Source organism: Papilio polytes, unplaced genomic scaffold (assembly GCF_000836215.1).
Source record: "Papilio polytes unplaced genomic scaffold, Ppol_1.0 DF820889.1, whole genome shotgun sequence".
Taxonomy (NCBI): Eukaryota; Metazoa; Arthropoda; class Insecta; order Lepidoptera; family Papilionidae; genus Papilio; species Papilio polytes.
In genome coordinates, this window is record NW_013528315.1 from 577,393 (window position 1) to 601,645 (window position 24,253).

The 24,253-nt window shown below is 32.5% G+C and overlaps 3 protein-coding genes across 3 annotated transcripts in view; 1 reads left to right on the forward strand and 2 right to left on the reverse strand.

Moving 5' to 3' along the window:
* Window positions 1-3,130: 3,130 nt before the first annotated feature.
* On the reverse strand, window positions 3,131-7,438 carry LOC106110071 (ubiquitin carboxyl-terminal hydrolase 35-like). Its single transcript, XM_013291757.1, has 7 exons — window positions 7,356-7,438; window positions 6,401-6,952; window positions 5,260-5,439; window positions 5,056-5,133; window positions 4,614-4,651; window positions 4,000-4,360; window positions 3,131-3,512 (listed from the first exon to the last, which is right to left on the reverse strand). The coding sequence occupies exons 1-7, from the start codon at window positions 7,436-7,438 to the stop codon at window positions 3,131-3,133; spliced, it is 1,674 nt and encodes a 557-aa protein (XP_013147211.1).
* A 1,495-nt stretch (window positions 7,439-8,933) lies between these two features.
* LOC106110062 lies at window positions 8,934-16,761 on the forward strand. The gene is made up of 15 exons (XM_013291748.1): window positions 8,934-9,146; window positions 9,834-10,010; window positions 10,742-10,902; window positions 11,296-11,473; window positions 11,564-11,740; window positions 12,187-12,399; window positions 12,593-12,743; window positions 12,872-13,033; window positions 13,303-13,511; window positions 13,785-13,894; window positions 14,112-14,236; window positions 14,390-14,625; window positions 15,060-15,273; window positions 15,936-16,110; window positions 16,525-16,761. Exons 1-15 carry the CDS (start codon window positions 9,030-9,032, stop codon window positions 16,658-16,660), a joined length of 2,541 nt encoding a protein of 846 aa, XP_013147202.1. The 5' UTR covers window positions 8,934-9,029; the 3' UTR covers window positions 16,661-16,761.
* Window positions 16,762-22,199: 5,438 nt separating this feature from the next.
* Window positions 22,200-24,253, reverse strand: part of LOC106110072 — a 5,597-nt gene continuing 3,543 nt past the window's right edge. Inside the window, exons 5-6 of the mRNA XM_013291758.1 lie at window positions 23,705-23,832; window positions 22,200-22,494 (exon numbers count right to left, since the gene is read on the reverse strand). Of these exons, the coding sequence (XP_013147212.1) occupies window positions 22,300-22,494; window positions 23,705-23,832 (323 nt within the window). The 3' untranslated portion in view covers window positions 22,200-22,299. The remainder of the gene's footprint in view (window positions 22,495-23,704; window positions 23,833-24,253) is intronic.

Genomic DNA, 24,253 nt, shown 5'->3' on the forward strand with positions numbered 1-24,253 from the left:
TCTAGAACTATTCTCAGCGTACAGAAGCCGCACCACATTGTACAGTTGACTGGAGTATACAGTCGGTAAATTACCAAGTTTCGCTGACTTGCTGTGCTTGAATGTAGTTATTTAACTATCCAATAGTTTTACAATTTTTAATTTTTTTTCTACTATAAAATGAATTCATATTTCCCTCGATCATGGTAGCCTGCTTCGGCTGGATTAATTTCATTAATTCTTTTGTGTTGTGTTCATTATGTCATGTTATTTTTTTTAATTTATAAAGTTGACCTAGATTTAACCAATTACAGTTTTATGATTTGTGCGAAAAATAATATAAATCGCATTTCAATTAAAAATTATAAAGTACAATTGAAAATGTTGTTACATAAACATCTATTCATATCCAGCCCCTCGCAATTAGACCTGGCACGTTCCTTGACATTCACTATACAATTTTATTCGCACATATAAAGGAAAACAGATATGCGAAGGTATACAACTTACTTAACATGCAGTATTTGGGGTAGAACTAAAAAGTATTATTTGTTAAAAAAACAAAACGTTAAAAGACGAAAAATTAAAATCGATCAACACGATTTGTTAATAAAAAAAACTAACTGTACTTGTCAAAATCAGTACAGCCATTTAGGCTATAGCCGGTCAATGGAACTAACAAACACGCATAAAAAAAAAACTTACAAAAGTGCTATAAACATTACCCAATTAAATTATAAATAAAAATAAGCATTATTTTTTATACTTTCCTGAGGCGGATAAACTCTTGTAGTTTAGCAAAATATTTTCTACGTTATCTTTGATAAATACAAACATTCAAAAGATCGTAAATTTAGTAAAAGGTGAAAATAAATCACACGTCAGTATCCTACGCTTAATTCGTTACTGACTGTCTACAGGGACTATCCAGCCCTAGAGTCCCCTACCACTTTCGGAAACGTATCAACATTTCCGGCGGAAGCATTCCCGCCACATTCTACTTGCTGATTGTGTTGCTACACCTTTCCTTTAGCGTAGTTATATAAGCTTGTTCCTATTAGATATTTCCTGTATTGAATAATGATAATATTTGATAATTACGTAATTCGTTATTGTGCTCTTACAAATTTTAAGTTCTTTTCCATCACATTTATAATTTATACAGTTAGTTAACTTGCTGTTTGAAATTAAACATCTGTTGATGGTCTGATATGGAACAGCTTAGTAACACATCCTTGTTTTTATGTATATTATCATTTATGTTGGTTTATAATAGGACGTCTATTGTAAGAGACCACCGTCGTCCATGGCCATCTTCAACATCAGAGAAATTTCCACGCCTATTTTTAATTTGAACTATCTTCTAAGAGTGTCCAACAGTTTAATAGTTGGTGTTTAGTTAGCATTTAAAATGTAAATACCTCGTGTCATTCAGCAAACAAGAAGAGTAGATAAACACGGAGCATGTAAAGTTATGCTGTAATAAGTAAATATCAAAGCTGTTTTCTATAACAATGTCTTACAATATTACAATATTCAGTTATGCTATCTAATGTTTTATCCGTCTGACAGAAGGATTATGTTTTCCACTCTTATGTAACTTTTGTTATTGACGTGGGTTTGTATGTACATACATTCTAAAACGAATGAATCGATTTTAACAGAATTCAATCGATTAGTCTTCTAACCCGATGTGTCATCGGCTATATAAGCACAAAACACCTACAGTGGACGTAAGATATAGAATTCTAAAAAGAATAGTGAAATAACCGAGTTCGAATCCCACTTGCCATAACTTTCTTTTCTTTATCTCTCTTTAATGTTTTAAAGTATATTGGTCTATAAGAACGGACGCACACCAGAAACTAAACCATCGCATAATTGTTAAATCAGAATCTAAACAGTTGAATTGGTTGCAAAACAGTCGACAATCGCACAATACCATAATTGCGCGATATTTTAGTCAAGTGTGCGCCCGCTCTTAGACTTAGTCAGTCGGTTTATTTTTTTTGTTTTTCAATTATATAACTAGGAGTAAATCCTGTGTCAACGGTTTTTATGTGTTCACTGTTATCCATAAACATTTAAAACTTTTTATTTATTAAGTCCTTCACAAGAAATAATATAAATGAAGAAGTTAAGGATTTGATAAGTAAGGAATCAATAGTAGGGGATATTAAAACAAGAATTGTCTCTGTATTATATCTTTAATTAAAAGGATTATAATTATAATAACAAAACTTCACTTGTTTTGACACGTTACAATATTTTATAGATGGCGTTATGCCACTATTTCGTCCTCCCCCTGGCGCGGTAAGGAGGGTACAATAATTTACATATTATAATGCATTATACAAATGATACAGAAAAAATCGCTAAACCGTTTTTTTTATTGTCATGACCCCTGCTGGGTATAGGCCATCTACTATCAACCATACATTTAAAAACTTACGAACCTATTAAAAAAGGAAACTTCAAACTGAAACAATGTAACAAAGACGATCCTATTTCCTAGTGTTTGTCTAAAATTTATGAGTTTCAATTACGATTAAATATCATGTACATTTAATAATGACGCTTTTTCAAAACTTAACTCATTATTAAAAAAAAATCAAAAGAACATCGCAAAAAACTTAATAATGCCTTATAATCTAGAGTGTCTTACTCAATATTCCCAGTCTTTAGCTGAAATTCTAATCTAAATCTACATTTCCATATTTAGACTTATTCCTTACTTATGTATAATAATATAATCAAGCGTAAACCTACACTACTTCGTGGCGTAGAATGTCAGCAATCACAGCATATTTTTGAATAAAAAGCTCTTTAAAAATTCTTTCTATAATTAAACGCGCTACACTTACGACACCTAACCTTCACTTGGGAAAGGGCCCATACACTACAAGTTGTCAACATCCAGAAAGCAAGATTGCCATGGCAACGGTAATTGGTATACAATGTCAAAGGCCTTCGTTGTCATTTTAATTTTAACATTTGCAATTGAGAACTTTACAATTGTAAACAATAAAATAAAGTTTTTATAATTTCGCACGGATGAAGTCACACGGGAACAGCTAGTATAATATATTTTAAAAGCATTTTACGCAAATGAAAAAGCTTAGCTGTTTTCAAAATTGTATAAATTATTTATTTATTTATTACTCGAACCATCGGGCTGGTTTTCTGCGTATCGCGAGAACCATGGTATTTTGTCATATTCAGGGAACGACCCTTCTTTAATGTCTGCTCTTCTGTAGAATAGCATGTATGGTGTTTCGTTGTTTTTAAGACGATTCATGTCATTAAAGTTTATAGTGTTGATTTCAGAATCATTAATCATATACCACTGATTGCGGTACTTTGTTAACGCGGTGTAGTGTCCAGTCCTGAGAGATTGTCCATGGTGAACTATCACAGCGTACAGCACATAAATATTGCGGTCCTTCTGCTTCGTACTAGAATGCAATGTTATAGTTTCTTCGCAACGAATCTTTGAATTTTTCTTACTTGATGCGCGCAATTTCGGGTCATAACTGTAACAAATCAATAGAATTTTCCTGAAGTACGTATTTTTTATGAAAACGTTTGTAATATTGATTTTTAAATTTCCTTTCTAAATTTAATTTTCATAGGTATATTGAATATGAAAATCACAAGATACTGTTTGCCTCAACTATTTTAGTACGGTTTTTACGTGAAAAACAAATGCATGCCGAGTTTTCTGTTTGCTGTAACAGATAATTACACCTTTCCAAAGTTGGAAAAGAAACGTAATTTTTTTGGTAAATTATCGATATTTTTTTGTTTCAAATATAAGCTCGTGAATCTGAGAATTACAAACTTATATACAAAAAAAAATAACTTAAAAACTATAGAAAATCTCTTACCATACTTTGGATATACAAGAGAACTATTATCCTCTACCTTTACAAAGGTTTTGATGTTTCCATTAAGAATCACGTGTATAAAATGTTGGCATACTTAAATGTAATTTAAAAAGTAAATAAGTGAAATATATACCTGAAATTTTTCAGTGTTAGTATTAAATGTTTTGGTGTGTAAACGACAATCGTGGACTTTTGAGCGTTCTGTTGGCATCGACATGTATTGCACATATAGCTGTTCGCCCCTGACAGGGTTTCAGAGGTGAAATGATTATCCAAAAGCATCTGGGTCGTAAGTACTTCGTCACACATCATATCGGGAATCGACAGATGCAACATATATACCAATTCATATCTGTTTGAAATGTTACTGCACACATCGCATCTCACTGAAGTAGCGACAACACCACCGAACATATTATTCACAAAGAACTTTCTAGACTCGTCGAAACCAATAATTTTTGGTCTTTGTTTAGTTTTAGCTTCGGGTGCCTGATCTGTGAATATCCATTTATTATTAATTATCGTTAAAACTTTTATATTAAGAATGGTTGAACAATTATAACAGAAATTGAATTAGGCTATAGAATAATACATATATTTTTTTTATAGAAAAAAGCGGGCAAACGAGCCACGAATCGCTTGAGTCATTTACAGCTTATTGGATATCTTGATGTCAGTGACTTTTCGGCAATTGTACTAATAGATTGTTATAGATAGGAAGTAGTAAATAATAAAAAAAAAACTTACAAGAACATCCAGCCACGGCGCGATCCCGTACTTCAGACCTGGTTAGAAGATTTGATAATTATTGTAAGTTACGTTTTAAATTTACTACTTATCGTATTGTTTCTGCGTATTTAATAGTCATTGCTTTCAAGATAAACTCTTCTAGATCCGTTAGAAATTATAATATAATAATGCTAGATGCGGTTTGATAACATACGTAATTTAAATTTTTCTTATGTATAAATAATTCACCTTTTTTGTGCTTTGTTACTTAAAGATTATCTTATAGATAATTTGAAAATTGATACAATTGCAACCGAAGCAATGATGAATAAAGATATATTTGAAGTACGAAAACCAGTTGTGTCATCTCTACTTAATCGAATACGGACGGTTAGGCAATGATTAGAACAATAAGAAAATGTTACATATAATGGGTGTAATAATAAAAAAAAACTCTTACGATGTAGAAGATCGGGCCTCATCAGACCAGTCTCTATCCCAGTTAGGTTCGAAACTTCTCAGCAACTCAATTAGATATCTATAAAAACAACATCCTTTAAAATAAAATACAACCATTTGTTACATGTAGGAAAATGTAATTGAAAACTAACATTTATTTACACGATAGTCAATAAATCTAACACATTTTTAACTTAATACTTACAAAAAGAATTCGGATACATCGTGTTCTTGAAAAATGTTGAAGTACAGAGAACTTAGTCCTGTGTAATATTTTTTAGGGTTTATAACGGGATGCACAGTGAACATCATAGATCCGAACAGCTCTGCGAGTTCGGCCCAATAAGGATATAAGAACATTTTCGTGACGGTAAACGTGCTGAACCTAAAATAAAACAGTTATAAATAATAAAGAATTCGACAATCTAGAGCGGTAAACATATACGGACGACAATACCTTATTGTTATTTTTGTTATTTTTTTTTTAATAAAGGGGGGCAAACGAGCGGCGGCAATACCAGAGGAACTACAGATGCGTTGCCGGCCTTTGAGGAAATGATAGGGCCGCTTCTTAAAGAACCCCAAGTCGTATTGGTTTAGAAATACCGCCGTGGACAAACCGTTCCACAACGCGGCTGTGCGGGGCAGAAAGTTCCCCGAAAATGCACGGTTGTGGAATGCCAACCATCGAGATGGTGAGGATGGTACCTGGCGGTCTGTCGTGTCGTCCGATGACGAAACTCGGCGGCAGGAATCGTTCCAAACAACTCCTTGGAACACTCCCCGTGGTAAATGCGGTAAAATATGCAGAGGGAACTGACGTCCCTCCGCAAGGCCAGAGGATCTAGCCGATCGGTAAGAGCTCGGTCGTTGACGATTCGAGTCGCTCTCCGTTGTATGCGGTCAAATGGAAGAAGCTGGTATTGGGGTGCTCCCACCCAGAGGTTTATTTATATTTTAATTTATTTATTATTAAATAATTTATTTCTATACTTATCGTTGTTTTTTAAATTTTACCATGGAATTATACTGCCAAGACGCTTGAATTTAAACATTTTGTGATCCCTGTTCAATTACAATTTTTATTGTTCTTGATAAAGCAGAGATAACAATATGATACAAGTGTCACAACAGTGTTATTTTACAGTTAATATAATAATATTTAATTTAGAAATTTTTGATAGCAAATTTAGCTGTGCTAAGATAAAAGTTGTGGATGGAAATATAAACATGAAATCGATTAGGACCTTGACAATGTTAAAAAATCTCATTAGTAATTTAGTTACAATATCGAACATTTTATTTCCATTACGAAATATGTAAATAATGTGGAAATGAATACTTACTTGTGAGTGGCAAGCAAAACTTGCATCACGCAATTTATATAGCACGAGGATCCAGTGTTTTTGAGGCCAATCCTGCGATTGTCGTTACCGATTCTATGATACTGGCCAATTGGTATAAAAAATGTATTTTCTATATTAATGTTCCCAGTATTCCTAGCTGGATATGCGGTCCTGCCTTGATATGAGGTATAAGAACCTACCGTACCAGCCGATGTAACATTCTGTTTTGGAGAGACATCACTGGTTGACGTATTTCCTAAAGAAATTTGACTCAGAGAATTATCTATGTTATCATTATCTTCGTCCTTCACAATCGGCGTGAAACGATATGTGGTTTTTGGATATTTCCCTTCATCCAGTGTATTTAATTGCACGGTAGGAAACAGTTTTTGGACTGAACAAAATAATGCCAGTGGTACACGTTTCAATGGAACTTCCTCGGAAGTAGAGGGTTTGTTTGTGTTTACGTATTTAACATATTTTTCTGGATTTTCGGTTGAAGAATGGCGGAGAAGAGATTTTTCAGCGAGTTTAGGTTTTCGGCTATTATCCCTGTGAGTATGAAATACCATTAATAACAAAAAAATATACTACCAAGTTATCTACACGAATTCTTATTTAATCTACAAACATTTTCTTGAAGACTTCTAGTCTGGTTACAATGGTTGCGCCTGCGTTTGCACCTGAAAAATTTTGTTCTTCGTTTCTTGGATTTTGTCCATTGTTTTGCCCATCAGAATTCTGAGTTTTAGTTAGATTCCGTAATGAATTATTTGAAGTAATCCCTCTCTTGGAAGTTTCTCTGAAATTATTGATTAAATTTTTGATTCATTAGTTTTTGTTTTCGTGAAAGATATAAATAAACTACATAGAATTATTTAAACTTTTTCGAGCTTATCATTATTGATGTCTTCAAGAAAAAATGTCGTATTTGTATTCATTTTATACTACTTACTGGGTCATGACTCTAAATTCGTGGCTCGCGGGGACGTTTGCCATCCATACATCCACGTTTGCATCTTTTTTTACTTCCTCCATGTTACCTTAAATGTTCAAATTATCTCATAATTCGTTTGAATACGTTTTATTTACAAAAAAACTTTACTTTACTACTGTTTTAAATCATTTACTGAAATTTAAAAATCTAATACACTCCAAGTATACTACTAGGCTTTCCACAAAAATGTTTTTTAAATGCTATAGTGCTCAAAAAGATAATTTTAACGGTTAATTCTTCCTTCATTTCAATAACGTTTACAGATTGCGATTTACCGTAATTTATAATCTGTTCATGTGTGATCATGCTTTAAAAATTATAAATTCTGCGCAAACGAAGTTTCGGACAAAAGCTAATTGTACATTTTTATACTATAAAAGATTGGTATACATGTAGTTTATTGTATAAATATATGAAAGAATATTAAATAGCTGCTTTATGTGGCAATGAGTGACGACGAAATATATTAATTTAAACTTTTTCGCCCCCTCTATGCCTTGATTTAGGGAATAATAAAAGACACATCTAACAGTTTAATCCATATTTATCAGGATTATTGTTAACTTTCCTAGAGTTTATAGAAATTATTTCAAAAGGTACTTCTAGATTGAGTATAATGCGTTGGAACAAAATAGGTTTACGAGCTCTTGGGAGTTACGCGCCTACCTTAAAATATAGTTGGAAAACAGTAAATTACTGCGTTGGCTGCAATTCTCGGGGGGATCGAGGTATAACAGAAGAACGTTGAAGAAGTTTAGTTTGAAGCTATAGCAAGCACTGATACTTTATATCAGAGATTGATAATGTTTTAGTCATATTTAAAAACACATACATATTCATAAAATTAAACAAAGGAACGAGTTCGCTACTATGGTTTATTAGATAGTGATAGAAAACCTATGATTTGTCCATTTTTGTATAAATACTAAAAATAATGAACACCAACAAACAGAGACCTTCTGATATTAAAGTATACTGTGTATTTACAGTAATTTTTTACTTTATTTGTATTAAACAAATTACAATATACACAAATATTCTTAAAGGTCGGTTTATTTGTAATAAAAAAATTACAGGGGATACACAGAAAGAGGATGTTTCTGATAGGAATTTGGTTTAGCCAGCACACAAAATGATTAAATAAATAAAGTTTGTTATTTATTCTCATATAAACTAATAGTAATACAACTGTGTATAAAAACAAGATATTATTTTTATACTATTCTAGACATGTTCTTTTTCTCTACATTCGAACAACTCAAACTAAATTAACATATGTCATTATTTAAATACAGCCAGTCTTACACTGCAAAACATCAAATAGGTTTCATTTACAACAGTTTCCCCTCCTTTCCAAGTCCTCTTCTACTCCCCATCATTTTTTTGTAAAGTGTGGGAAGAAAACATTTATAATAAAAAATCATCAGAGAAATATGATTTTAGTTTTGAAAACTAAAAAGAAACCGTTAATTGTTACTGGTTTAATAAAAATAGTAATTGTCATCAAAAGAACTTAACGTCATTTTAAATTATGACATAACCGTTTTTTGTTATTTTAGTTGCATCAAAATATTTGATTTGCAGGTACATAACTAGTAAATATATGTACGAGGATATAAATAAATATTCAAAATGACTGGTATGGTAAGGAGTGAGGAGATGGCGCTATGCGATGTGTACCTACAGCCCGAAGCTGCATTCGACATCGTGTCACGATTCGGTGAAATGGGTTGCTTGCAATTTTTGGACGTAAGTTGATATTACGTACATACAGTTTACGTTTAGTTTATTATTTATTTTATTCTAAAAAAGCGCAGAAACAGAAATGATACATTTTGTAAAAACTATCTGATAGACTCTTTTTTGGTTGAAAAATGTTGTCATTGTTTTTTTTCTTTAATAAAAAACTAGGTAACACTTTTTCAAATCTATTATTAATTATTCAGTTTAAAATGTTTAAAAACAAAACGCCTAAAAGTCGTTGTCACGTACAACAGTGAGTGCCATGGTAACATTATGCTTTGGAACCGCGTATTTAGTTTTTTAAACAATTAAGTCACTATACGTCTCCATCGAGGAGTTTTATTCTTAGTTCCGGGTGACTAGGACATAGTTAATCATGCTGGTACAGGGTTTAGTGGTTTCGCACATATATGAATTGTTTAGCCGAAACGAACAGGGTGCTTAGATTTTCCTTCGCTATGAGAATGTCTGATAAATAAAGATATTGAGGTAGAACATTGAAAAACTTATCGATAATTTGATTAAATTCTTAGACTTCTCTTATTTTAGTTGTACTCCAGTGATAATGAACTGATGATATAATTAAAACAATGCCAGTGTCTTTCCAGGAATTTACAATTAGAATATTTCTGATTGCAAAGCAGAATCTCTGCTTTAGTTTATTAACTTGTTTACATTGTTTATTTTTTGCAGGCTAATCCAGATGTAAAGCCTTATGAAAGGAACTATGTTGCGGAAGTTTGTCGTTGTGCTGAGATGGAACGTCGACTTCGTTACATGGAAGGCGAGATGAAAAAGGATAGTATTAAAATCCCTGCTCTCGACCACGACCCTCCGGCATTACAACCGCACGAAATGTCCCAGTTTGAAGTTAGCGCTTTTATTTAAATTTTTCTTCATTATTTTAGTTTGTCTCATTAGCTCTGTTGATTACTTGGTCAGTTTTACTTTCTTTTTAAATATAAAGCAACGACTTTCAGTAGACTTGATTTCATTGAACATTAGAAGTATTTTATCTATAGTTGCGGTTAACAATTTTATAGTTTTCTTATATGTCAAAGATTAGTTATGATGTTATTAGTGTTTTATGTATTTTGGTATAGAAACAATAGTATCATGGTAAAAAATTCACACATTAAACTTTTACATGTACCAAATATAATAAAATTTTCATTCCATATAGTCTCTTTTCTGTTACTATCATTTCGCAAAATAGTGTGTTGTTTTGATTATTCACGATTAAAAATGAAAGTTCAAATTTACACTACATTATTGCAGCGTTAAGAAGACGGAAATTAATTACTGTCTTCATTTTTCTTGGACAGTTATTTTTTCTTCGTAGCGTAGTTTACACTTTGAGTTTCCTTTTTTATTAAAACAATTATCTCTATACTGGCAACGGAATATTAAGAGAGAATGGCATGGGTGTTATTTGCATAAGTTATAATAGATTAGGATCGTAAATAATTAGTTCGAAGTTTGTTCTTGTATTATAAAATAGAATAGTTATTTTATTGACTTTATTAAAATATTCACAAAATCTGCCAATCTTCATTAGGGTAACAATTGCAAAAATGAAAGTATAATTTTAAATACTTCAGAATTCTCTAGAAAAATGGGAGGCAGACATCGTCGACATGTCTGAAAATCAAACAAACCTATTAAACAACTATTTAGAGTTGAGGGAGATGTTATATTTATTGACTCAAATCGGACCTCTGCTTGGAGATGCTGAATTGTCACCGGATACTCTTTTATCAAGGTAATTTAAAGGTTGTAGCGCACTAGTAAACTCCTCAACCTCACGGCACTACCCCGCCTCGATATTTGTCTAACTGTTGCCTCGTTGTCGCCGCTTCAGCGGGATAAAGAAGAAGAATTTTTTTATCAAAACGTAACCCCATTCTTGCTTGCATGCATTACGCCTAGATCTAGGCGGGACAGTACCAGGTAATCGAGAGTTTTACGAGTACCTTAAAATGCGGAACGTTGAAAAAAAAGATTCCTAATTTAGACAAGACAATGCCTATTAGGTGAGCTAGTTCTCTTTAAAAAAGCGATTATTTTAATTGTTATTTTTGTACAAGTCTTCCGATAGTTTAAACTCACGATTATAGGTATTGAGGTAGTGATAATACGAGATATACATATTCAGGAAGGGAGGAGGTGGTGCAGGTGAACAGTCAACAAGCGCCGGTCGCCTGGTAGTATTGTCTGGTGTAGTGCACCGCAGCAGAAGTTATCCTTTCCAGATGATGCTCTGGAGGGTATCTCGAGGAAATATTTATTACAGACAGGCAACAGAAGATGCCATTTTGCTGGACCCAAGCACGGTTAGCTGACTTGATGTTTATACTTTAATAGCCATGATAGATTAGTGCAGCCTAATATCTGTCCTATTTTTTGTATTGTTTGTAACTCAGGGTAAAGATATACGAAAAGTGGCATTCCTTGCGATATGTCAGGGGGAACAATTGAGTTCTCGAATGGAGAAAGTGTGCTCTGGTTTTCGAGTGAACATCTATCCCTGTCCTGAGACAAAAGACGAGCGACTAATGATGACCCTGAAGCTTAACACAAGGGTTTCTGATTTAGAACAGGTAAACCAACTTAAATAACATCACATCACTAGAAATTTACTAATTAAGAATTACATTGGTAAAATAAAGAGCACAACTTGATAGTAGATTTAGTATTGTAAAAATAGAATTAAAAGAACTTAAGAGGACTGTAGAAGGTATAACCGTACCGCATACCTAAGTTTGGCAAGTGGTGAACTTTCTATAAAATACCTTTGGAGAAATGATTACAGAAATATTTTGGCACGATTACAAGGTGCTGATCAGTCAACATGGTCTGCTCAGTGAACAGGTGAGATGTTAGCTGTAATCTGTTGGCAGCCAACCGCTGGATGGGCAGTCATTAGGCTAATTTAAATGAATTGAATCATCATATTAATCATAAACATTGTAATGGTATTACAAATAATTAATGTTATGAAATAAAGTGTGGGATTTTTTTATTATTTTTAAATACAATTGTGCAGGTCATTAGAAAGACAAAATATCATCGTTGTAAAGCCCTTCGTACTGTGGGTAAGCGATGGGCCTTGTGGATGATGCAAGTTAGAAAATCTAAATCCATTTACCACACAATGAACATGTTCTCGATTGACATAACTAAGAATTGTCTGATCGGCCAATGTTGGGTACCTAAAAGTGATTTGGAAAGAGTGAACGTTGTTTTGTCAGAGGTTTCGGTAATTATTTGATTTCTTTTGATTTTTTTCTTAAATACTCCTAATTAGAATTCCATGCTGTATTGTAATTTATAATCGAGATCAGTATTAATGCAGTCTTTGTTGATTGGTAATAAAGTAAGATTTCTTTAATAAGATTCTAAAGATCTGTTGAGTTTCAGATGTAGATAATGCTATTTGTTCCTTTCCATAGGCTAAAATTGGTACTAATGTGCCGTCATTCATATCAAAGACGGAGACGACTGAGATGCCGCCAACTTACTTCAGAACCAACAAGTTTACTAACGGATTTCAAACGCTTATAAATGCATATGGTGACTCAAAATATAGAGAATTGAATCCTGGTAAGATGACTTCTAATTATTTTTAAATCTCCTTTTGACTTTTGTAAATTGAGAGTTCGAAAATTTAGAACTTTGTAATATTACATTGTTATTCCGCGACTATGTTATTTGTTTTGTTGTAATTTTAGGTCTTTACACGATTATCACCTTTCCCTTTTTATTTGCAATAATGTTCGGTGATTTTGGACACGGTTGTATACTGATCCTATTTAGTGGTTGGATGATCCTTACGGAGAAAAAACATATGGGTATACCCTCACCTAATGAAATTTGGAACATAATGTTTGGTGGTAAGATTTTTAGTAATGTAGTACACATATAAGATGTGAAATTGTTGGTTGTTTGATAAATGATGTTTGGATATAAATGGACAAAAATCTACCAATAAGCCACTCACCGCAGTGTAGTGAGTTGGCCATAGCATACTCCCGTTGAGGTAACCATGTACAGTTAGCTACATAAAAATGTATTTGTTTAACATTAAAAAGCTTCTTTATAACCTTATACGTAAAAATCGTACCGTATATAAAAGTTTTAATACTAACTATTTCTATTAAAGGACGATATGTGATCTTCCTCATGGGTATATTCTCTGCAATACTTGGGATATTATACAACGACATATTCTCCAAACATGTGTATTTGATGGAGTCTTATTGGAAGAATACGTACACTCTTGCTGATCTACAAGGAAGCCACTATATAACTCTTGACCCTTTATTAGAAACTAACCCACCATATGCTTTTGGTGTTGATCCATTTTGGGGGGTAATTTTTTAATTTTTTTAAAATCAATTGAGAAGAATATCGGAGAGAATTTCAGCTATGTCAAAAGCGAAGATTTTATTATGTCTTTGAATAGGCAGAACCAATTTTGAAAATTAAACGGGACATTAACAGGAAGGGTGTACATTTGAAAAGACATGAGATATACACCGCTAGTAGTCAAATAAAATAAAAGTTTATCTGATTAAGAAACCTCGACTGAATTGTTAGTAGATCATTTTTAACAGTGGTTTTTTTCTTTTTCGTTTTTTTTAGTTCGCAACTAATAATATTATGAATGGTAATTCTATGAAAATGAAGATGTCTATCATTATAGGAATAATACATATGATATTCGGTTTGACGTTAAGTTTGTTTAATCACCTGTAAGTATTTTAGAACAAGTTTCTTTCGTTCTTTTTTATATGTATGTTGTGTGTTTTGGGTAGAAATATGATAAGATAGTACATTTCTTTAAAATTCGATTTAAATAGGTCGATATAGTGGTTATAAAAATAGTTACTTAATTAGCTAATAATATAACAATAATTAAATTAACTATAGACTAAATCGTGTCGATAATTATTTTTTTCTATTTCACAGATATTTTAAGCGATATTATGCTATTTACCTTCAATTTATTCCTCAAGTTTTATTTTTATGTTGCATTTTCTTGTGGCTGGTTATTTTAATATACATGAAATGGTTTATGTTTAGTGGAAAATCGAGTAAGTATATTTTAACTATTTTGAAATGTTATTATGTAAAAGTTAAAATATGTAAGTCCCTACATGTTTCAAATAGCAAAATTATATAGTTCGAATTAGTACATTGCTTGGATATTTTATATTGATTAATGAATTATTTTATTTTGCTAACAGCGGACATAAAGCGAGGGCCGGGATGCGCCCCTCTCATCCTTATTCTGTTCATTGATATGGCACTGTTCACCACTTCGAAGCCTGTGGCCAAGGAATGTGACGCCTACATGTTTACATTCCAACAATCTTTGCAAAAGTGCCTTCTCCTAGTAGCATTATTGTGTGTGCCTATCCTGTTTTTCGGTACTCCGTTATATATTTACGCCAAAAATCAAAAGAAAAGAAAAGAATTATTGGTAAGGGTCTACAGCAATGATTCTTATTCTCTTTTTTGTTGCGGCACATTTTTAACGATTTCATTAAATTTGACGGCACACAAAGAAAATGATACAAATTATTTACTTACTACACACTGCATAAATACTTTGACAAAAATTTAAATATACAAAATAAACTAATACATACTACAATAACAACTAAACGTTAATTAAGGGATTCATTACAATCTAATAATAAAAAATTGGCGGCACACAAAAGTGCCGCGGCACAGTGGTTGAGAATTATTGGTCTACAGTAATAGAATATAGTCACATAAGCTATATAGGTTACTTTTTTAACATCATTCCGCGCTGACCGAGGCGTGAGCATAAGGTAGTTAAAAATAATTAGTACCATAAACATGTGATTATAAGATTACTGTAACTATAATTTCACGTTTGTCATTTTACAGAAATCAGGATTTGACAGTAAATTTCGAAAGTATCAACATAGGGGATCCGTGTCGAAGTCCGAAGAAAGAATTAACGCGGAAATAGCTAAATATTCTGTTCCCCTTGGCGAGATTTTAATTCACCAAGCAATTCATAGCATTGAGTTTACGCTTAGTACTGTATCACACACCGCATCTTATCTTCGACTATGGGCACTCTCTCTAGCGCATCAACGTAAGTCAACAAACCTACCATTAATTATAATCCAAATATGCTGGTATTTGAATATACCAGCTAATAATTTTTTTTTACAATAAACGAAATAAAAGCGTACACGTTTTTGGATCGTTGCATTTAACCTTTTGATGTTGCATCAACGCCTCAATGAACACTTTTCGAATTGATTTTAAAGCGTTGGCTTGAATCGCACCACGGTTTCAGTTTGTGAGCGTTAAAACAACTGATGTATCAACATTGTTAAATCCACATCCTTTATCCGAGCGTCAAAGCGACACTCGCCCATATTTACATGGATCTGTAAAGGCGCGTTTAATGGAAACTGCGATAAGCGGGAACAGCAGTTGAACTGTTGCATCAATATGTACAAGAGCCATTGTCGGTTTGATCGTGGCTTTACAGCTTGTATGTCAATGATTGAAGCAGAGCGGAAATTCAGGACTCCCTTTGCTGCAGCAAACAAGAGTTACAACTCGTAGATATTATCAACTACTACTCGAATTTATTTATTAGTATTTTAATGTGCGATTTTTAGATGTAATTTTGCTAACAGTTCGTCTTTTAAATAATTAAGTTTAGCAAAGAATCTTGAAAACTGACTAGTTAGAGGTTGAATTAAATATGTGATGTATTTTATAAAGTTATTTATTTCCTTTTAGAACTATCCAAGATGTTGTGGTCGATGATAATGGCGAAGTTAGCTTTAAAAGATCATACTACTCTTGCACCAGTGAAAATCTTTGCAATATTTGCTGTATGGGCTGTCTTCACAGTGTCCATTTTAGTCGTTATGGAAGGATTGTCAGCATTCCTGCATACACTGCGTCTTCATTGGTATGTTGATTGATTATAAATATGAGCAACGTAACCATGTAACTAAATCTACATGTGCAAAAAATAAATATAAAAGGAGAACAATAACGCAAGAGATATGTTCAAAGAGAATTAAGGGACACTGTCTACCTATGCGATTCTCGCAACGCATGGATAATACCTTATCGTGCGTACGAGGAAAACTCCGATTTCATACCTTTCTAGGGATGAAAATTTTTAATGCAACTATAACAGCATTTTTTAGATTATTCGTAATAAGTAATCATCATCGTCATCATCATCCTTTCGTACTCCCGTAGATCGTCACAACAGGTTTTTTTCCTTCAAATAACTTTATCATACGTCATCTCAGTATCAGTATTGTTTTTGAATTAGCATTAGATATAAATCCAAAAGAAACAAAACTTTCAACAGGGTGGAATTTATGAGCAAGTTTTTTGAAGGCGAAGGTTATTGTTTTCGACCATTCAATTTTAAGGAGTTGTTTACCAAAGATAAAGACAGCGGGCCAGAAGCCTCCTGTAAGAAGAAAGCTGCCGCGGATATCTAATTTTTTACGTTTTTCTCTGTTTTTGCGTATTTGAAGTAATGTAATTTCTCTTAGTTAATAAAAGAATAACGTTTCTGTTTAAGTTATGCGAAAATAAATAAAATATAAAAAACAACAAGCCTTTGTTTTCTTCTTGTTCTAATCTAATCTATCTGTCCAATCTATAATTAAAGAAAATGTATAATTTTTATTTATTTATAAGCCTTTGTTCATAATCGATAAGCTGATACTCTTCCCAGAAAAATTGCCAGTAATAATTCTTAACGTAATCGCAACAAAAAATTCGTTCGGTGCCATTTATGGCCGGTTTCCCAGCTACGTTTAACCATTCGTTAGTATTTTGAGTTTAAGACCATTGGGCCTAATGAGTCACTAGGTGTTGACAAAATAAGTGGAAACTTTAGAAACCCGGCATTAATGGCGCATATTTTTTTTCGATGTTGGTATGAATTCTTGCAAACGTACTAGGCATTCTGTTTGCATGTGTAAATTCCACGTGTTCTACACTTTTAATTAACTGGAGGTATGCATTGGATAGGCATCTGCACCGGATGTTCGATTTTGTGCAGTGAACCATTGCTGGAACGGAATAAACGTTGCTGTGCGAATTTCGACGGAATTTCGATTGTGCATCGCATTTGTTTGTTCCCAATGCGTTTGATACGGGAACACAGGTAATGTTGACTTGAACGTTCTCTGCGAAATCAATGGTTACTGTGAATTTCGACTGCGCTAACTTGTATTCACATAGTCGTTCATTCTCTTTAGGATTAACTAGCTATTGCTCGCGACTTCGTCCACGTTAAACTGTATCCTATATTACTCAGATAAATTTTCTAAAGGTAAAAGAATTTTTAACATCTTTCCAGTACTTTTCCCGCAATTCAAATACATACTAAAATCCAAAAACACAAATCTTACCTCTTTATAATGTAAGTATAGATTAGTATTATTGTAAAAAAGACATTTAATCCATAATTTTAGACATGATCGCAGTAAAAGTGATTTAAAAAAAATATTGTTTTAAAACGAATTGAGAATTCTGAGCGGTTTATAAAAAAATCGAGTAAGTAAATATAATTACAACGAAATTTTACAAAAAACACATCTTCTAGCACCTAAATTCAGTTTATAGAAATAAGCGTTAAATTACGTGCGATATTACTTCCATTCATGCAAACTTTCAGATTTACAATATTAAAAGTAAGATAAATAAATTTCCTTGTCCCTAAATAAAGATAAAACGTCAAAGCTTCGAGTAATTAATTTCTCTGCATTTCTCAATGCAATGCCGGCTCTTTCAGCGAAAGCTCGTAGCGATTCGCTTTTAATTCAAAGGTGTTTTGTCTCAAACGGAATATTTGAAGCTATTGTCGTAACTTTTACATCGTCACAAAAAATCCAACCTAAATTGAGATGACATGTTCAGTTTAAAATACTTTTTCTGTGTTGGAGAATGCTGGCGATTTAAGGATACACTTAAAGCATAGAGGCGAAAACGGACCGGAACTGAAGCTTCAATTCAAGTTGCTTTTGAAACATTTTCATCCACGAATTTCATTCGTCTATATTTATGATATAAAAGGAAAGATTTGTGTTTATAGTATCTTCAGATTTTTATATGTATTTCATTCACGTAAAAACTACTGGGCGGATTATAAAAAATCTTTCACAGTTAGAAAGGCAATTTATCTGTAACATAGGCTGTATTTTATACTAACTTTCGTCCACGACTCCGTCCGCGTGGAATTAAAAAAAGTATGTAATTACCTAATGTGTTCTTCCAGACTATTCTGTATATCTGTACTAAATTTTATCGAAATCCGTTTAGGCTACAAACTCTAACAAAGATCCATCCATCCATCTAAACTTTCGAATTTAAGATATTAGTAAGAAGTAAGATTAGTAAGAAGTAATCTTACTATCTAGTAAGTTTTTTTTTTAATTCCACGCGGGCAAACAGCTAGAGCCAGATCAAAGCACTGTAATAATATTCCTAGAAACATTTTATAATTAAAATTGCTCTAGTAATAAATTAGAATTGAAGTGATTCGCGCTGCTCGTATTCTTACAAAATGTAATGGTGATTAAAAACCCTCTCTACGAACAAAAAGGAAGATGAAAGTGCATTGAAAACTTATAAGTACCTGTCGGCGCTCGACTGCGATAAACGTTTTTAATAAACGTACCGTCCTTTGATAGGGTATCTAAAGGAAGACTGCTTTCAAGTAAGCACTTGAATTTCGTTACCTATATTAAAATCATGAAACTAGTGATCTTTTTTTAGCCTATTTAAAGCAAAGTCAGATTTTTATTTTTAGAATATTGGAAAACTCAAATCAAGTTCGAGTTTTAAATAAAGTAAAACACGAATAACATTTGACTAGCTCAAGCTCGCGACACCGTCCACGTGGATTAAAAAAAACCAAAAGTGCCTAAGCGTCCTTCCAGTTAATCCTTTAGATCTATGCCAAGTTTTATTGAGATCCGTTTAGCAATTAAGAGTACAAACTCAAACATCCGTCCATCCATCAATTTAAATTTTCACATTTATTATATTAATAAGAGTAAATGCGTGTGTAATAATGTTTATTTTTATATTTTAACTAACTTGCGAGTATTCATAGATAGCAAATTTCTGTCTGCTAATGATTGATTTTGGGTACATTTTTTATAATGTAATAGGTCAATTCACTAATCTTGTCGTATTTTCCTAGATACACGTGAATTTGATTGCTGCCTTGATCCGAGAAAACCGCGAAATCTGTATATTTTTCTCGAACTGAAAAAACATGTCTAGTGTACCAATAACTATGTCAATTTATTGACCTAAAATCTAAGAGATGCTATTGAGTCACGTAATCACGTTTCCAGTTTATTTCGCCAAATTAAAATATCAATAATTTCAAGAAGAATTAGGTCAATTCATATTGCTTTCTTAACTTTTTTCTGCTTTTAGAAATCCTGATTCTGGTGGCAACTTGCTCGTTTGCCACCTTATTTTATAAAAATATAATTAAAAACCTTGAATGAACCATTTTGTATAGCTTCACATTTATAATATCATCAAGTTGAAGATATTAAATTTATTCCAATGTACAGTCGCGTAAATCCGCGGTGTTCAAAAAATGCTTTGTTCTTCAGAGAGCCAAACTCCGCCTCTTAAAAATAACCAATCAGATAACAGTGAGTTGCACAAACAACTGGATAGTAACAAAAATAAATTTACCGCGAGCTACTGACTAGCCTTTTTTCGTACAGATACTATTAAAATCTGCATTCGTTCGTCAACGCGTATTAAGCTTCATACATTGTAGATTTTTAGGTGGAGCACCGTCAGATTGCCCGACTGTACTTGATAAGATTATTCTATGCACTTGGGCATCAAAGAGAGGTTTAATATAAGCTGACGTGCATGCAAACTAATATTATTAATGGAGTATTAATATTATTAACCGTCAAAGTCTTGTATCCTGAGGTCGCCTGTGACCAAATCTAATTACTTCTACCTACGAATATGAATTGATCGTAATTGCAGATTAGACTTGCTTTAATTACTAGCACACATAGGATCAAGTTTCATTATAAAGTTTTGAATTTTGTGTATTTTTTTCATTTTTGTCCATGCCTTTGTGTTTGATAAAAAAATATACATGCAGTTCTGAACGTTGAATATATCCATGGATAATGTTTTTCTACGTTATGGAGAGAAAAACATTCTGTAAAAGAATTAATTCTGTATCAGCTTTAAGATACAGATTATTTATGGCAACGACCAGTTCTATTTTTATTCTTTTGGTTTGTTCCGTATGAGAGCACTCCTCTTCATTGTTACTTTGAAGAAGGTTCCAAACATCTAAAAATCAACTTTGATTTCAAAGATGTCCAAGTCTGGTCTCGGACGTTCAAAGTATTCGTGCAATTTAATGGATTGAAACGTTTTGTTAATCGAGCTAAACCTCTACTTCTAAAATGTCGATTTAAATTCATTTTATTTTAGATTTATATAACAGAATAAATGTTACATTATTTGATATAAATTATACTTAGCTTTAAAGGCGATTATTTCAAATACAAGACAAGAACTTTGTCTAAGCTGAGTAATAATCCCTCGGAGCTTCGGAGGCTATTAAAAATATCCATAAACTAAGCGACGTAACATTATTAGCGTCGTTTGAGGTTATAGTTCAACAGGAAATTGATTTTATCATGTTCCAGAAGCGTTCTGCTCCACAATCTATTTACTCGGAATTGCATTAAAACTGTTACAACTCTATGGCAAAATTTCATAAAACGTCGGCCATTTTACTGTTAACGCATATTGTTCAACTTACAACAGTGAAGTGGATTTATATTACGAACCTTTTATCAGTTTCTAACTTGTTTAAATTCAATAGAGCCTACCATAAAAGAATTAGATTCTGTTTTAAATACATTTTAGCTTAAACCTACGTTAACCATTTCACATACTAGTTTGTTAAAATTTTCCGAGTGCATTTTTCATCACGGAATTAAAAAAGTAGCCTATAACATGCCCATTTATGTCAGCCACCCTTCAGTGAAAGACCGATAGGAATCGGCCCTGCCGTTTCGGAGAATACCCGGAACAATCGCGGCTTGCGGACAGACAAAATATTTTTAAATGCGATTTTCGTTATCAGCAACGCTAATAAATATCTTCCCGAAATCTGGAATTTTTCTTTACATATTACAAGCAGACACACCAATTTTATTATATGTAATGGATACATAAAAGTTTAAGAAGTATACTTGAGCTTGAGCCATTGATTTCTGACGTTAAAAGTAACTTTTTATACTTCATATGTTATATAAGTGTCAACACACTTATATAATCAAGAGAATTTGCCAGGTTGTCTGTAGTAATTGACAGTTTTACTTCTATATAAAAGTAATCGCCTTTAAACATCGCAATTCTGTATAAACAAACATGTTTACTTTCGTAAACGTTCGTTTGAAAAGATGAAATCTACCTGCAGTATCTTGTGAGTAAAACACCAATCCGTGTGCGCTTTCATCTCGAACATTATCCTGCCCGAGGGTTCGAAACGTGTAATGCTTTTTGTCCAGTTTCATTTCCAACAACTTTCAATCCTTTACGTAAAGGAAAAATGCAATTTTGCGTCTGGCGTGTGCAATTTTCCAACGGAAATGTATATTAAATCTAAAGTAAACAATTTGTTGGAGAATCACTCGAGTTCCTGAATTCACATGTATTTTAAACGAGCGTTTGACCGCGACTTAGCCCGTGCAGAATAAAATGAAAACCTAACAGCCAATGAGATATTCCAGACTCTTTGTCTATTCTGCGTCTGTGCAAATTTCTTAGCAGTGTAAATGTACTCTACCAAAAGTGTGGTAAAAATACTATTGTTACGTGATCGACTGAATAGAAAAGCAGTTATTGATTTTAGTTTAATATTAATTAATTTATAACACGAAAGTTAAGTCAACTCAAACATAAACGTAAAATTGAATTGCACCTTACTTTTTACATCCCACAAAATTATACGATCCAAACATTCAATCATTTCGTTTATTTTTTTATAAAGTAAAATATAATTCGAATAGTACTAAAAACTTTCGTTTCCAATGCATTCATGAAATTATTCTAGTAATAATTATTCTAAATCACACTTCTTGCTAGCTGCACTCTTTCCAGACGTGGCGGACTTTTTACTCATTACCGATTTCTGATCGCATTTCTCTTCAGCTTGTTCCTCAGACAAATCTTCTACAGATATCGCGGGAGTTACTGTTGCATTACCTTCGCTAAACTCAGACAAACCATACGGCAGATATATTCCAAAACGATCCTACAACATAAATTCAATTTCATTTTAATCATTTTCTATAACTACGAATTTTCAACATACCTGAGATATATTTAGGTTATAAAAATATATTTATGATAATGTAACCATGGTAAATGTCAACACCAACTAATTTACAGACGCTAATGCAAATAATAGATAAAACTATAAATTAAAAATGTCAGATACGAACATGATCAATACGCATAACATGATGTAAAGAACATAACAATTGAAATAACAAAAAAGTAATACACTGTACAGAATAATAGTTACATAACTAAGTAGGAGAGGAAATACACGTGTATTCGGATAATATTTCTAAGAAGTCGAGACAAGAAATCTTTGCGAACAATAAGTGAGAAATTTCCTTAACGACAACGTTTGATCGATAAAATTATATCACGTGGCTTAAAGGCCACTTTGTTGGTCTAGATACCAACAAATAAAAGGAAGACGAAGATAAATCATTGATAGCGGAGAATAGAAATTATTTAAAGCACGTACATTACTATGACGTCACACTCATTGGAAAGTTGAATAAATATAGTTTTTCAATGGTTAGTTCGAAAATAAAAAAAGTCAAAACAGTTTCAACCATTTCACAGAACACTTCAAAGAGATATTTCATATTTGAATAGTCTGTGTGTAAAATCAACATGTATTTTACAATTCCAGTGAGAAGTAAAATAAACAACATTTCATCCGCCACGAGTGCATTTAATAAAACTCAGTGGCGAAATGTAAAATGTTTTTAAAGCTATTTAGGTCTTCGAGATTTACTTTGGAGATTGAAGCGAAAACGTTGTGTAATCACGTCTATATCGTAAGTAAAGGCCGATTAAAATACACGTTTACTTCCTTTAAAAAATCGAGAGAGAAGTAAAACATTCATCTCTTTGAGTATAAATGAAAGACAACGTTGCCAGACGTTCGTATAATTTTTAACATAAAAATGAGGATGTTCTCAATTAACTATATGTGTTTTAATACCTCATTTATTTTTCTAGGTGAATACATTTTTTATAAGTGAAAATGGGGGAGATGTACTAGGACCATATCAAATGGAAATACATGATCTTTCGGTTATTTTATTGTTGAATATAATAGAAAATTAATTAAATCTCAGTGTCAAATCATCGATACTCTTGATAGCATTGATTAACAAACCGTTAACAAATAAAACAACGCGTTTAAGCGAAAAAAAGGTTACCTTAGGATATCGATTATAATTATATTGCGGATGACAAATGCATGGGCGAGGTGGAGGCGATTTGTAACTTTCGTGCGAAGAAGGTTCGCTCTTAGGTGTCGGCGGTGTCTCATAGCCTGTAACGTTTTACAGTTTTACCGGAATTTAGGACTTAATTACTGAGACAATTTTACCTTAACGTCTAATTAAAAAAAGTTAATTACGTTGTATAAAATTATACGCAAAATATATTTCCAAGTAGTGTTAAAAAACATCGAAAATCTTTCTTTCATTAATCCACGCGACATTTTCGAAGTAAAATTTAACTTTCTGCTTTCAACATAAAATTGAGTTGATGTCATCGACAGATTTTTCGTTTCAATGTGGTCGTTTAACATTGTATTAATATTTAAAACAAATTTCCCTCCGAAGCGACATCGAATGCTTTGTTTGTAAAATAAAAACGACGCTTTGTGAATGTAATTTTAAAATAATCTAATACTTGCTTACATCGTTTTAATTATTTTTCATAATTTCTCTAGCATTTTTATAAAGTGATTTTACTACTGC

Bases quoted from the DNA above. Each gene is read 5' to 3' on its own strand.
- LOC106110071 (XM_013291757.1), bottom strand. From the start codon at position 7,438: ATGGAGGAAGTAAAAAAAGATGCAAACGTGGATGTATGGATGGCAAAC. The intron at 5,134-5,259 runs GTAAGTATTAAG...TTGTTTTTATAG, and splicing joins GATGTATCCGAATTCTTTTT to ATATCTAATTGAGTTGCTGA. The intron at 4,361-4,613 runs GTAAGTTTTTTT...GGATATTCACAG, and splicing joins CGCCGTGGCTGGATGTTCTT to ATCAGGCACCCGAAGCTAAA.
- LOC106110062 (XM_013291748.1), top strand. From the start codon at position 9,030: ATGACTGGTATGGTAAGGAGTGAGGAGATGGCGCTATGCGATGTGTAC. The intron at 10,011-10,741 runs GTTAGCGCTTTT...TAAATACTTCAG, and splicing joins ACGAAATGTCCCAGTTTGAA to AATTCTCTAGAAAAATGGGA. The intron at 15,274-15,935 runs GTAAGTCAACAA...ATTTCCTTTTAG, and splicing joins ACTCTCTCTAGCGCATCAAC to AACTATCCAAGATGTTGTGG.